Source organism: Glycine max, chromosome 17, assembly GCF_000004515.6.
Source record: "Glycine max cultivar Williams 82 chromosome 17, Glycine_max_v4.0, whole genome shotgun sequence".
NCBI classification, from domain to species: domain Eukaryota; kingdom Viridiplantae; phylum Streptophyta; class Magnoliopsida; order Fabales; family Fabaceae; genus Glycine; species Glycine max.
The window spans coordinates 39,744,150-39,756,049 of record NC_038253.2 but is presented as its reverse complement, the minus strand read 5'-3'; the positions used below and the strand labels follow the sequence as shown (position 1 = coordinate 39,756,049).

Here is an 11,900-nt window from a genome sequence, read left to right as displayed (position 1 = left end):
GTTACACATAACAATCTAAGTGTCAAAAATTGTCCTCATGAAATAAAATCTTAAAGTTTCAGTGATTTTTTTTTGTTGTTGGTCACTCCGTTAATGCGTTTTAGGACCGAATCGAGACTCAAAAGTTGTCTTAATGACTTCATTGACATAAAAACTACAATAATGAAACATTATTTTAATCAAAACAACCGATATATATAATAATCTAAGTGTCAGAAATTATCCTCATGGATTATTAAGTGTTTTTTTCTTGATATAAACAATGCACATGGGTGTTTTTGTTAAGCAATTTAATGCATGAATACGCTAAACAATGAAACTTAACCTAAACTCTAATTATATACCATTTATACTAAATATGAATCTTAACCTTGACCCTAATTTTGGACCCTGGACCATACGTTTGTCACACAATCCCTAACCCTAATATATTAACTGAACCATGGCCACTGACCCTAGATAAGAAACACTTTTGTTTTACATCAGTATTACACTAAGGCATCAAAGAAATTTTTGCTTTATGTCATGACATCAGAAACCCTTTACTTTACCTCAATGCATTAGACACATTTTTACTTTACACTAAGAAATTCAATGCTTTAAACCCTAACACAAGGTCGTAAACCCTAAACCTTGTATCCTATATATAGAAGTCATATTCAACTCCATTTAACACATTCACACATTTTATTTTTCTATTACTTTCTTCCAACTTTAAAAACTCAATACACAACATGTCTTTCTTATCTATCAATTGGTTAGTATACTAAAATGATCAAATAATCAAAATAGATGAAGAAAATATGTTTTAATGTTCTCATGTAACGTTCTTTTAAACAAAACAAGGTCTCACACCTGAAGTCTCAAAAAGAAAAATCCGTCAAAGGATTCAACTTCAATAACTGGATCAAGTTTGTGATATTTCATTCCACAATTAGTAGGACGCGAAATGCAAGTTTATAACAATGCAACTTTTGACGATGAAGACGTTAAATGTATGATTTTTGTTGCTCACTAACATAAAAATCTTACATGCATTGAATTGTATATAAACATTCAAATACATATATTTTTTGTCCCTAAATCAAGGAAATCCCAGTCGTAGTTTGAAGATCTGTACCGACCATTGAAAATTTGAAATATAGGACATGGTCAGCTGCCTCGCTCATGCATCTAGAGGAAACAAGACCATACAAATTTTAGAAAGAAAAAAGAAAAGATGACAAGAAAACAAAAAGAAAATAGCAGTAACATATAGTACCTATATGAGTAGAAAGAAGATACAACACATGCAATTCCACCGAGCACCATTGTCTTTCGAGTTCCTTGAGGAGCGATGAGAGAAGTGACGGTTGCATGCAGCTTCGTCAATGGCAATATGAGGTTTTCTTCGTTCTTGTTTGCAGAGTGGACGTCGTGTGAAGGCTAGGGAGTGAGAATGTTGCTGCGCAATAGTTTCGAGTAGAGGAGAGAGATATAAGATTTGGTTTTTTGGATTTTAACTAACACAAGCAAGAGGCCAAGAGAACACGAGGAAGGAGAGAACCAAATCTCAAGTCTCAACGACTCAGATGTGTTCCATTCTTAATATTATGTGAAATTAAATACTCATTGAGACAGTCATAAATTAATTTTAAAAGATAAAAATTTAAATTTAATTTTTAAATATATAAAAGTAAAATAAATTGATATTGTTATTAAATTTATGAAAATAAATTGTCATTAAATTATAATATTTAAAAATTAATTTAATAATAAAATATATTTTTTCAAGATTATTTTAATATTAAATTATAAAATTTAAAAATTAATTTATCATTAAATTATTTATATTTTTATAATAATTAAATTAAAATTTTTGAAAGATTAATTTATCATTTTTCACGCTTTAATACATCAAACTGAATATTTTTATTGTTATTTTAGAATACTATTAATAATAAAAAGTACACACCGTCCAATGGTTCACTGTTCCATGCTCTGCTATTCAGCTTTGTAGCTGTGAAGGGCTTAATGAGAGGCAACACGCAAGAATAAGATGCACTGATAAAGTCTGAACATGATTTGAAAGGTGAGAAAATTAGGCAGCAGAACAAAGCTTTGAGAAATCTTTTGCAGCCTGGTTCGATGCGTCAGCTCTGTTATAGTCAGTTTTGTAGCTGTGAAGCTAACTTCATACTTTGAGAAATCTAAAAGCTCTCCTTGAAAAGAAAAAAAAGAATGTGTTGGGACTAAAAAGTAAAAACCATTCACACACGAAGGAGCTAGAAATTAAGTGGGTTAAGAAAAGTGTTGAGTGGAATGACTTGTGGGCTTTAGTTCATATGGGAGCAGCTCTAATAGCATCTGCTAAAAAGCCCAAACTAGAACCACAAGAAAACCTAACTACTGAAATATCATATCAGCTATCAACTAGAGTTGAATCTCTATGGTTGTTGCTTTCTGCACCTCAAAAAATGGTTCTTGTACCTCTTTGGAATGTTTTTTAACCTTTCAAATTGATCAATCCGAAATGTAAAAGGTGTATCAAATCTGAAATGTAATTTTATATTTTGGATTAGTCAATCCTGAAGCCTATAAAGAGTGCATGAAGCAATAGCCCACAACATATCCACACAGAAAGCATATAGCTGACTATGACATTCAGAAGAAAAAAAATGTCCCGGGAGACAATTCTATTGAGTGAAAAATATTTATAGCATAGTAAGATTAATACGGCATAATAAGATTAACAATAGTAAAGGATTAACTCTTCTAACTAAACTTCTTCTAAATTCACCCCCTTCCCGAAAAAATAAAGATTAGCTCTTCTATCAAATTCTTTTTCAGACACGAAGTTCTAATACAAAATATTTTTTCAAAGAAAATTAAATATATAACACTTAAACTAAACATACATTGGTTACATTTAAGAAATTTTAACTCACTTGAATTAAACAAATTTCAAATACTATGGAGAATAATGATCACATTAAGATTTAACTTAAAATTAATTATTATGCATTTTAAATTTGGCTTAATGACACGTATGATTAAATTGCTCAAGTATCACGTTTTAAATAAATAAATTTAAAAAATATAATACGGGAAAAATAGAAAAATAAAATATAAGAAAATAATTCTCCCCTTAAACTCAGTCGCACAGATTGTAAACAAAAAAACATCAAATGAAAACAATTCTTTCTAACTTGCACGTAAATTTATAGTGTTTGAAATAGCTTCAGAAAAAACATTAATTTTTCATGGTATTACCATGATTTAGTAAGGTAGAATCAGTTCTGTATTATCCAAATACACTCTCGACGCTAAATAAATTTGACGAATGTGTAGTAAATGTTCGAGCAAATATGCATGTGGTGTTACAACCACGTGCTTCGATGCATTGATGGTTTTTATTAGACATCCTTTCAAAATTCACTGTTCTCAAGCAAGTGAAATTCATTATGGTCAAATACATCTTAAAAACTAGTTACAAGGTGTCATGGTCCTTGAGACACAAGCTACATGAAAGGACACATAATAAAAACATGAAATTAGAGATTTCACAAGTAGAAGTATACTTTGCAGTTACATGTAGACCTCCATGCCGATAAATTTGGAGGATTGACATAGAGGACAGAAACTAAGCTTACTTTCACAATCTTTACAGAGGCAAAGATGCTTACAAGGTAACAAAACCATGGTCACTTCATTGACTCTGCAAGCCTTGCATGTCATCATCTCTTTCATGTCGGTGTTCTCCCTTGAAAGCAGATGAAAATCGAGGGAACGGCCATTGCAGCAAGAAGCTGTATCGTCGACCTCACTGTCACCACATCCTTCTTTACTATCTCTGCTTTGGACATACGCTTGCTGAAGGTTGAACTTGAGAGCAGCAATCATATTTTCATTATATCTTGCTCGCTGTTGCCACGAACCAGCTTCCACAGTCAACTGCTCCATTTGATCTTCGAGTTCAATGTTCCTCTTGTTGATGCTTTCTACCATAGCTTCTTTCTCGCGAAGTTTCTGAAGGATTTTGTCTTCAATTAGTGAGACACTCTGAAGCTGTGTTGCCTGAACCTTCTCCAAGACTGCTTGCCGCAAACGTCCACCCTATTAGAAAGGAGAATATTAATTAGTGTTGCATCTTCAAAGTAGAGAAAGTTTTTTTTTCTCAGTTATACAGATGCCAAATCAGGCTAAAAATACAAGTTCCAACACAGTAAAAAAAGGCATTTATATTTGAACATTGAAGCAATTACTGAAAAGAAAAACAGTTTATTGATACTGTCATAAACTCAGTGCAGAATAAGAGAAAATGATGAAGCTTGATCAGATTTCTTTAATAATTCAACCAGTGATGCATACATATGATACACATTATTCAATAACAGCAAGAGGCAAGAAAAAGGGAGATTACTCTCCAGCATGAGTAAAAAATTGAGCATGTCACATATGATGCACATCTTTTTGATAGCATGAATCAACCTCGCTAATCATAAATATTTTTATAAAATGTTATCAGAGAAGTGGCACCTGAGAGGGAAGCGGTTGGATTTAAAAGAGGAAAATCAAGGAAAGTGGTGAAGAGAAGGGGGCAGAACGCTGCCGAAAAAAAAAACCAAAATGCGGCTGATTTCTTGAATGGCTTTGCGAGTTGGTTTGGTAAGTAAAATTTGTAGATCTGGAGAAGAGGGAGGAAGAAGAGAGAAAGAAAGGGGAGGTGGAATGCTGTCAGGGAAAACGAAATGCCACTGCCCGCACATGGCGGTCCGCGGCAATGGGTGTATGAAAGAGAAAGATGAGGCAGAGGGTAAATAGGGAAAAGGGAGGGAAGAAATTAAAAAAGAAATGAATATTAGCCATCAATTTAGAAGACAGAGATCTAGTGGTGTTAATAAACTTGCACACGGTGGGAGACATGTGCAACTCTCCCACTGTAGCCGGCGTCTTAGAATAGATCTTACTTAAGGTGTATAATGCCTAGAATGGATGCAGGCAGATTCTTCACTTGATCATGATAATTCAGCACCATGTAATGAGAATTATGAATGAGAATTCTCTCAGGCTTCCATTTCCATATAACTTACATCCCACTCTAATACGTATCTCCTTTAATCATATAAGGAGAAAACAGAAAGTGCATGCTTCATACAAATTACACAATATTAGCGACAGATGAAATACTTACATTAGTCTAGTGCAATCAAACACTTAAGAGATCCAATTATCAAGTATCAACAATAGAAGATACATCAGGTGTGCATAAATAATGAGTTCTATACTCTAATCATGGAGGAGTCTATCAAATCTCGTAATAAATGGGTTTAACTTATAATAGTTTACCTTGAAGGCTTGAACAAGTAACCAATAAAATGGTAAACTAAACATCAAAACCAAAGCTTACCTGCACTTTGAGAAATCTATCTATCTCTGCGTCCTGCTGCTGCAACTCACGCTCGATGTCATCACCGATGAGTGACAACAAAGCTGAGTCTCCAGTGGATGTCAGGCGAGTATTGTCTAGTGACAAGCCCAACCCAGTCGACACTGATCGTGGTTGAAGGAAATCAACAGAAGATATCTGAGAATTGTTCTCCAAAAAATCCTGTTCTTTTAGTCTCTTCCTCTCTGGCTCCAAACCATAATTCCATTGCAATTGCAAATCAACTCCACCATCACTGCCATCAGCAGGAGGAACAGGACCCGGAGCAAACCCAACAACATGAACTAAACAAACAGAAACAAAAAAAAAACATCACACATAAAATCTAGGACTTAACTTACTATGTCAACCCCACAACAACCCCATAAGAAATGTTGAGGAAAAACACACAAAATACTTCAAAAATCTAAACTTTCCAGGGGTTGAATCATCATACGACACAAAAGATACAACTTTGACTCAAAATGACCAAAAGGGTACCACCAACAAACCTAGCTAGGGTCATTTCCCTAAGAGTTGAGATTTTCGAAAGCATTGAACCCATGTAAAAAAAAAAACAAAAGAACCAAAATTGAACAAAGGGAGGGTAAAGATGAAGAATTTACATACATGGAGGAATGTAGGGTGGATGTTGGGATTGATCTTGCAAATCAGTAGGGTTGTAAAACGCCACCTGCTGTGACATCTGACCATCGATTGTTTGCAGATTTCTGAAAGCAAAAGAAAACAATAAAGGGGGTAAATATAAAGAAAAGCAAAGAAGATTCAATTGCAAAGAGAAATTGTAAAAATAAACAAAATATCAAAAAGGGTTGGTAAAATGACGGGTGGAAAGGAAGGGAAATGGTTTGGGATTTCAATAATAAAAAAATTGAGAGGGTACTTAGATTAATAACCTGAAGGATTTGTTTTGTGGCTGTTGTTGCTGTTGGGTTTGGTAGTGCTGTTGGAAGTGGTGCTGAGGAAAAGCCATGGATGAAGAACAACAACACCGAGAAATGAAAATGGAAAGGAAGAAATGACGAGGTGGTCGACGCAGAAGTTTCTTTTAATTTCCACACTTGCCCCTCATGCTTCTTTTTTTTTATTATTCACTCATAAAATAAAACGTTTGAATTAACCCAACTTTGAGAATCTGGCCCAAAATAAAAACCGAACAACATGTGCTTCTTAGACACGTTTAGGTAAATATTAATTAAATATTTGTTTGATATTTTTTTTATTAAATAAGAGCTTAATCATAAGTTAAGTTAAAAATAGTTTATTTTGATAAACTCTTTATAAAGCTTAGAGAATCTCTAAAGTTATGGGGCAACTCATCAACTTTATTATTTATAATTTTTATATGATTCTTAGTGTGACACATCAGTTTTTTTGTAACTTCATTAAACTTGGGCAGTCATTTTTTTTAAAAGATGAAATTCTAATTCTGATGAATCCCATATACATCTTTTCTTTTCTGATTATTATGTATCTGTCCCTTAAATGCAACTATCCCATTTACGTAAGTATCACTTCAGCTAGCTCTAATGGTACGACCCAGTTTGATATCATTGTTCATTTGTTAAAACAAACATGAGCAATATCCATTCAAGAGTTATTAAAATAAGCTAGCAAAAATTAACGGAAAAGTTATATGGCATGTTTGGTTTCACATCATAAATGTGATTTTTTACATTTACTGAAAAGCTAATAATTTATCATTTTTACATTTCAAACGTAATTTCTTACTACTCACCGCGATTTCAAACACATATATCAGTCATTGTCATAAATTAAAATGAACTTTTTCAAACACCACCTTAAGATATATATACATTTACAATAAAATTCAGCTCCGTAAGATAGTAAAATGCATTTACAAAAGTTAGTTTACTTTGAGTGTTGTAAAATAATTCACACAAAAAAATGAACAATGTATAGCCCACATGCTTAAGGGAAAGCTCGGGTTTCAGAATTGTGAACAAATCGATAAACTCGTTCACAACACATCTTACTGTAGGGTGAGGACCGCGTCTGAACTTAGAGGTAGAGGTAATGATGATGGAACATGATTATTGATCATTAGTGTAAAGTGATTACTACCATAGAAGGAATTTAACCTCTACCTTCTGTGTCTTTTCTTCAACATGCATGCGTGCCTTAAATCTTCATCTCATGCTCCAAGTCTTTTTCATTCCCGACACTACACAAACTCCTTCCTAGCTAGGTAAGAGGGTTACTCATTGCATGTTTTTTTCTTCCATTATAGTATTATTTGTTGCCAACAGTTCATGCTTTTCATTGTAAGGTCACATGCTTCTTCTCTTCTTTCTCTTGATGTTCTTTTGTTTATGACAATGACAACTTTAGATGGTAGTAATTTCATTCCTTCCCTCCCTCCATGCTAATTTTATAATGATTATTTGAAAATTCTAGAGATATAAGATTGATCCGGTGGTTGAAAAAGAGTGAAGGGAGAAGAGAGGGAGGAGAGGTTGCAGCCTATCAACTGACATTTCTGACAAAACTAAACTAACATTTGTGGATAAAAAAAATTATCCACCAACTCTTTTGAGATTGTACAATTGGGGTGGTGGCACGGCAAAACAAAATCGTGGCCGATCCCACGTTGAAGCTAAAGCAACACATTGTTGCTTCTCAAAATTTACAGTGACACCACGGTTTTTGCTCCCGAAATCGATTTCTTGTGGTATCCAAACACACACAGATTATAACAAGCCTAACAACTTAAAGGATAACCGAAACTAATAGTTTTTTAACATTTGGCTTTGTTCTAGTTGCATTAGAGAGGCCCTGTGTAGTTGTGTCAACTTTAAATGGAAATTAATCAGTATACAGTCCATGCAACACATTAACTGATATTATAAGGTAGGGTCATTCTTGAACCTAGAAAGTAGTGGCAAAGATCACAATATTGTTTTCTCCGCTCTAGCATATTGTACATCGATATGCAGTTTGTTAAATATATCTAATCATCCAAGAATATAACAGATCTAAAATTATCACAAGTCAGTCGCAACTTGTTGCAGAATGTTTCATTAGCTGCATTTTGCAATTGATGAAGTTATAAAATACTTGTACATTTTTATGCAAGTGTCAACAATGGCACAAAGATTGTGTCAAACTGCTACAAATTAAACTGCACCAGGAACAACCCAATGGAGTGTCATGTAGGGAGCAGATTTAAATGTAGATTATAATGCCTGAACAAAGCTACCCTTTTACGAGGTGACTTGCCATCTAAAAAAATCCTTTTATCCCTCAATGAAATCAAGCCGTTTAAGACACATCTGGAGAGGGTTTTCCCATCGTTGTTGTATCCATAAACAGTTGTGGCATGTTGCCGTAGAGTGCATCCTTCAAAATTGCACAAAGAAGAGTCGTTAAGCTTGACATATTAAGAAAAATAAAGTACTCATAATGACGAATTTGCACGTGATATATAGTTGAGTTTTTCAATTTATGATAGAGTTAAAAATAAATAAACTCAGCTATGTGTCATATCAAGATTGGTCAAAACTATAGATTCATAATGATCCTAGATCATATAATAATTTTTCCATCATTACAACTACGTAATATGATATTGAAAGGTTGAAGTATTGAACACAAACCTTAATAGAGGGATGAAAAGTGGATGAGGTATCCGAAGTTGCTATGTTTGTCACTGAGGGTACACCAATAGACTGATTTGAGATGCTGCATTGCTTTGGAAAACTAAAAGCATGCCGCACTAAGCTTTCATCATTTGAAGATGAGGCAATTGCACTGGTAGAATTATGAAATCCATTACTCCCATCAAGGTTCAATCCAGTCTGAGACATTATCATAGGTCTTAGTCCTCCTGGCAAAGACATTGGATGCAAGCTCAAACCATTTCTCATCATTAACATCTGCAGAATCAATCACAAGTACTAAAGTGACAATTAGTCATTGAAAGAGTAATGGAACCAAATAACCTAAATGTAGCATGACAACTTCAAAGCCTTTTCTTTTCTTTTTTCACCCTCAATTAACTAAAGTGAATCAGTTAATATTGAAGCCGCTTGAGCATGTGTTATAGGTTCAACATGTTCTACCAACTCTAAAATGTGTTACGAGATGTAATATAAGAAGCATTCACGTGTCTTTGCCTAACAACTTCAACTTTTAGGATAGTTGGTTCGTAGCATTAGTATCAAAACTTCGATTACCAAGTGGTCTAGAGTTTGATCATTGTTGTTTATATTCTTCTAATAAAAAATTGAATTTCAGTACAAGGTAAAATAGACCTAAGAATCATTCGTACTTCAAATGCAAGGGCTCTTGTTAAAACTGTAATATAAAAATCATACACGTATCTTCACCTAACAACTTAAGTTTTTGGAAAAATTGGTTTGTCACAAAATATACCAAAAAGAATTGAAACAACTTTAGAAGGACCACAATGGGCATTTAGTCTTTTGTTTCATTAACATTAACGGCACATGCCGTAGTTAAGGACAATGTGTAGCACAAAAATATTCAAGAGTTAACTGACCCTCTCAAGTTATGTAGCACTGTTGTAAAGTTTATCTTTTGGTGACTAACAAAAGAAACCCTCCATGCCAAATCATGGTTGAGCATGCGAACAAACAGTTATAATATTTGTTGTTTATTGATTCTGTAACTCAGCCTAGCAGAATGATATGTAGATTGCACTGCCCAAAACAGGTTTTAAAGTTCTCAACTGTTCATCTCATTGGAAAATCTCGATGAAAAATCCATTCTTTCGTTGATAGTAAAAAGGTATGAGGAGTGCTAACAACACACTATCTAACATAAATCAATTTATGGTTTAGGACCACCATGTGTCTATAGTCTCAACCAAAAAATAATTTCTCCTCTCTAATACACTTTGTTATTGGTAAAGATTTATTAGAAACTATAAAATTATGAGTAAGGCTCGTTAAATAAGAATTGAAAGGGTATTCCAAAGGTTGTGCTAGAGAATGTATTGTTAGCTCAAAAGTATTCATGAAAAGGAAAATCCTATTGTGAAATAAGTAACTAAATGCAGAGGACAAAAGAATGCACATGAGTCAAGTATAGAACAGAAGACATATCCAACTAGGGAGTGATAAGATAATATCACAAGCCGAATGAAAGAAAATTTACTTGCACTTGAAGCTGAAGCTGCTTTAAATATTCTATGGCCTCATCTAGCATTGAAGCTTTGTCTGTCTATCGGAAGCAAACACAAAGGACTCGTCAAGAAAAAAAAAATCTAAAAATAGAGAATATTATGTAAGATTAATCAACTTACTGAAGAGGAAAATGATTATAAATATATGTAGAGATATTGTACCTTGTTAGAATTTGGAATTAAATTCTGCAAGGCTTTCATTTTCTCGTTAATCCTACTCCTCCTTCTCTGCACACATCAAAATCATCAATCAGAACTAAGAAAAATAGGAAGGTTTCTCATAAAATTGAAAGATCAAAACAGAACCTTTTCAGACAAATTATGGAACTCTGCAGCTCTACTCCTCTTTGACGAAGAAGAACGTGGTGGTGGGACAGGTTTCGATGCCTCCACACTCTTCTATCAAAAACAAAAAAGAAATTTCCACTCACTAACAGAAAAAAGGCCATCCAAAAATGCAATTTTTGAATTTTCAAAAGATCTACCAAACTCTGTGTTCTAAGTTTCCTTAAAGCTTTGAAGCCAAAAACATATAAACTATCAGCAAGGTTTTAAAAAATAGTCTACTACTACGATTTTCTCCATAACATCAAGGTTTTTCTGAGTCTCCACAACCGCAATTGCGTTGACATCCGCCATATTTATCTGCAATTTCCTAGAATATTAAGGATCGCCACAAAAACGCGACCGCGTGACCGCAATTTAAAACCTTGACTATTAGTAATAGAGAATTTTGATGTTGAGCAAGTTTCAATTTTGATATTTAAATTGAAGAGTTGGGTTAAAAGGGTGTGTGGAAGTGATAAAACATTTTTTTTGTGGGGAAGCATAAAAAGAATTGGAAAGGCTAAGGAGTGGTACCTCAACAGAAAAAGAAGTGAAATCAGGGGTGTGTTGTTTAAAGGTGGTGGCATCAGAGGCAGGGATGTAATGATGGGGGTCAGAGAAATTGAAATTTGAGGGAGAGGAAGGAACAGGGTTGTTGTTGTTGTTGTTGTTGATGATGTTGTTGTTGATGTTGATGTCGATGGTGTTGTTGTGTGGGGTGAAATCAGGAGGTGAATGATTGGGGTCCATTCCTAGTGGGGGAGAATTGTGGAGGAGTTGGCTGAACAAGGTTGAGAATTCTTCTGAATCAGGAGGAGGCAAGGCTCTTCCTACGTCACCAGCCATTGAACTTGAAAGATCAAACCAAAAACAACTTGGAGAGAGAGAGAGAGCGAGAGAGAGAGAGAGAGAGAGAGAAAATGAGAATGTTGATGTTGGTGGTGGTGTGCTCTGTTATGCTATGCTCTGCTCAGCAAG

General features: G+C 34.2%; 2 protein-coding genes and 1 long non-coding RNA gene across 5 annotated transcripts; all 3 read right to left on the bottom strand.

Moving 5' to 3' along the window:
• Positions 1-972: 972 nt before the first annotated feature.
• On the bottom strand, positions 973-1,561 carry LOC106796730 (uncharacterized). Its single transcript, XR_001385706.3, has 2 exons — positions 1,262-1,561; positions 973-1,173 (listed from the first exon to the last, which is right to left on the bottom strand). It is a non-coding gene; the product is annotated as an uncharacterized lncRNA (long non-coding RNA).
• Positions 1,562-3,423: 1,862 nt separating this feature from the next.
• LOC100811918 (probable BOI-related E3 ubiquitin-protein ligase 3) lies at positions 3,424-6,501 on the bottom strand. The gene is made up of 4 exons (XM_003550285.4): positions 6,325-6,501; positions 6,038-6,138; positions 5,390-5,712; positions 3,424-4,095 (listed from the first exon to the last, which is right to left on the bottom strand). Exons 1-4 carry the CDS (start codon positions 6,399-6,401, stop codon positions 3,568-3,570), a joined length of 1,029 nt encoding a protein of 342 aa, XP_003550333.1. The 5' UTR covers positions 6,402-6,501; the 3' UTR covers positions 3,424-3,567.
• Positions 6,502-8,451: 1,950 nt separating this feature from the next.
• LOC102668194 (transcription factor ALC) lies at positions 8,452-11,900 on the bottom strand. 3 transcript variants are annotated; one of them, XM_006601222.4, is made up of 6 exons: positions 11,457-11,899; positions 10,902-10,991; positions 10,758-10,823; positions 10,568-10,633; positions 9,046-9,324; positions 8,452-8,788 (listed from the first exon to the last, which is right to left on the bottom strand). In XM_006601222.4, the coding sequence occupies exons 1-6, from the start codon at positions 11,766-11,768 to the stop codon at positions 8,711-8,713; spliced, it is 891 nt and encodes a 296-aa protein (XP_006601285.1). In that variant the 5' UTR covers positions 11,769-11,899; the 3' UTR covers positions 8,452-8,710. The 3 variants fall into 3 exon arrangements, with proteins under 3 accessions (XP_006601285.1, XP_006601284.1, XP_014624838.1); XM_006601221.4 differs by having other exon boundaries at positions 10,902-10,994; positions 11,457-11,897; XM_014769352.3 differs by lacking the exon at positions 10,902-10,991 and having other exon boundaries at positions 11,457-11,900.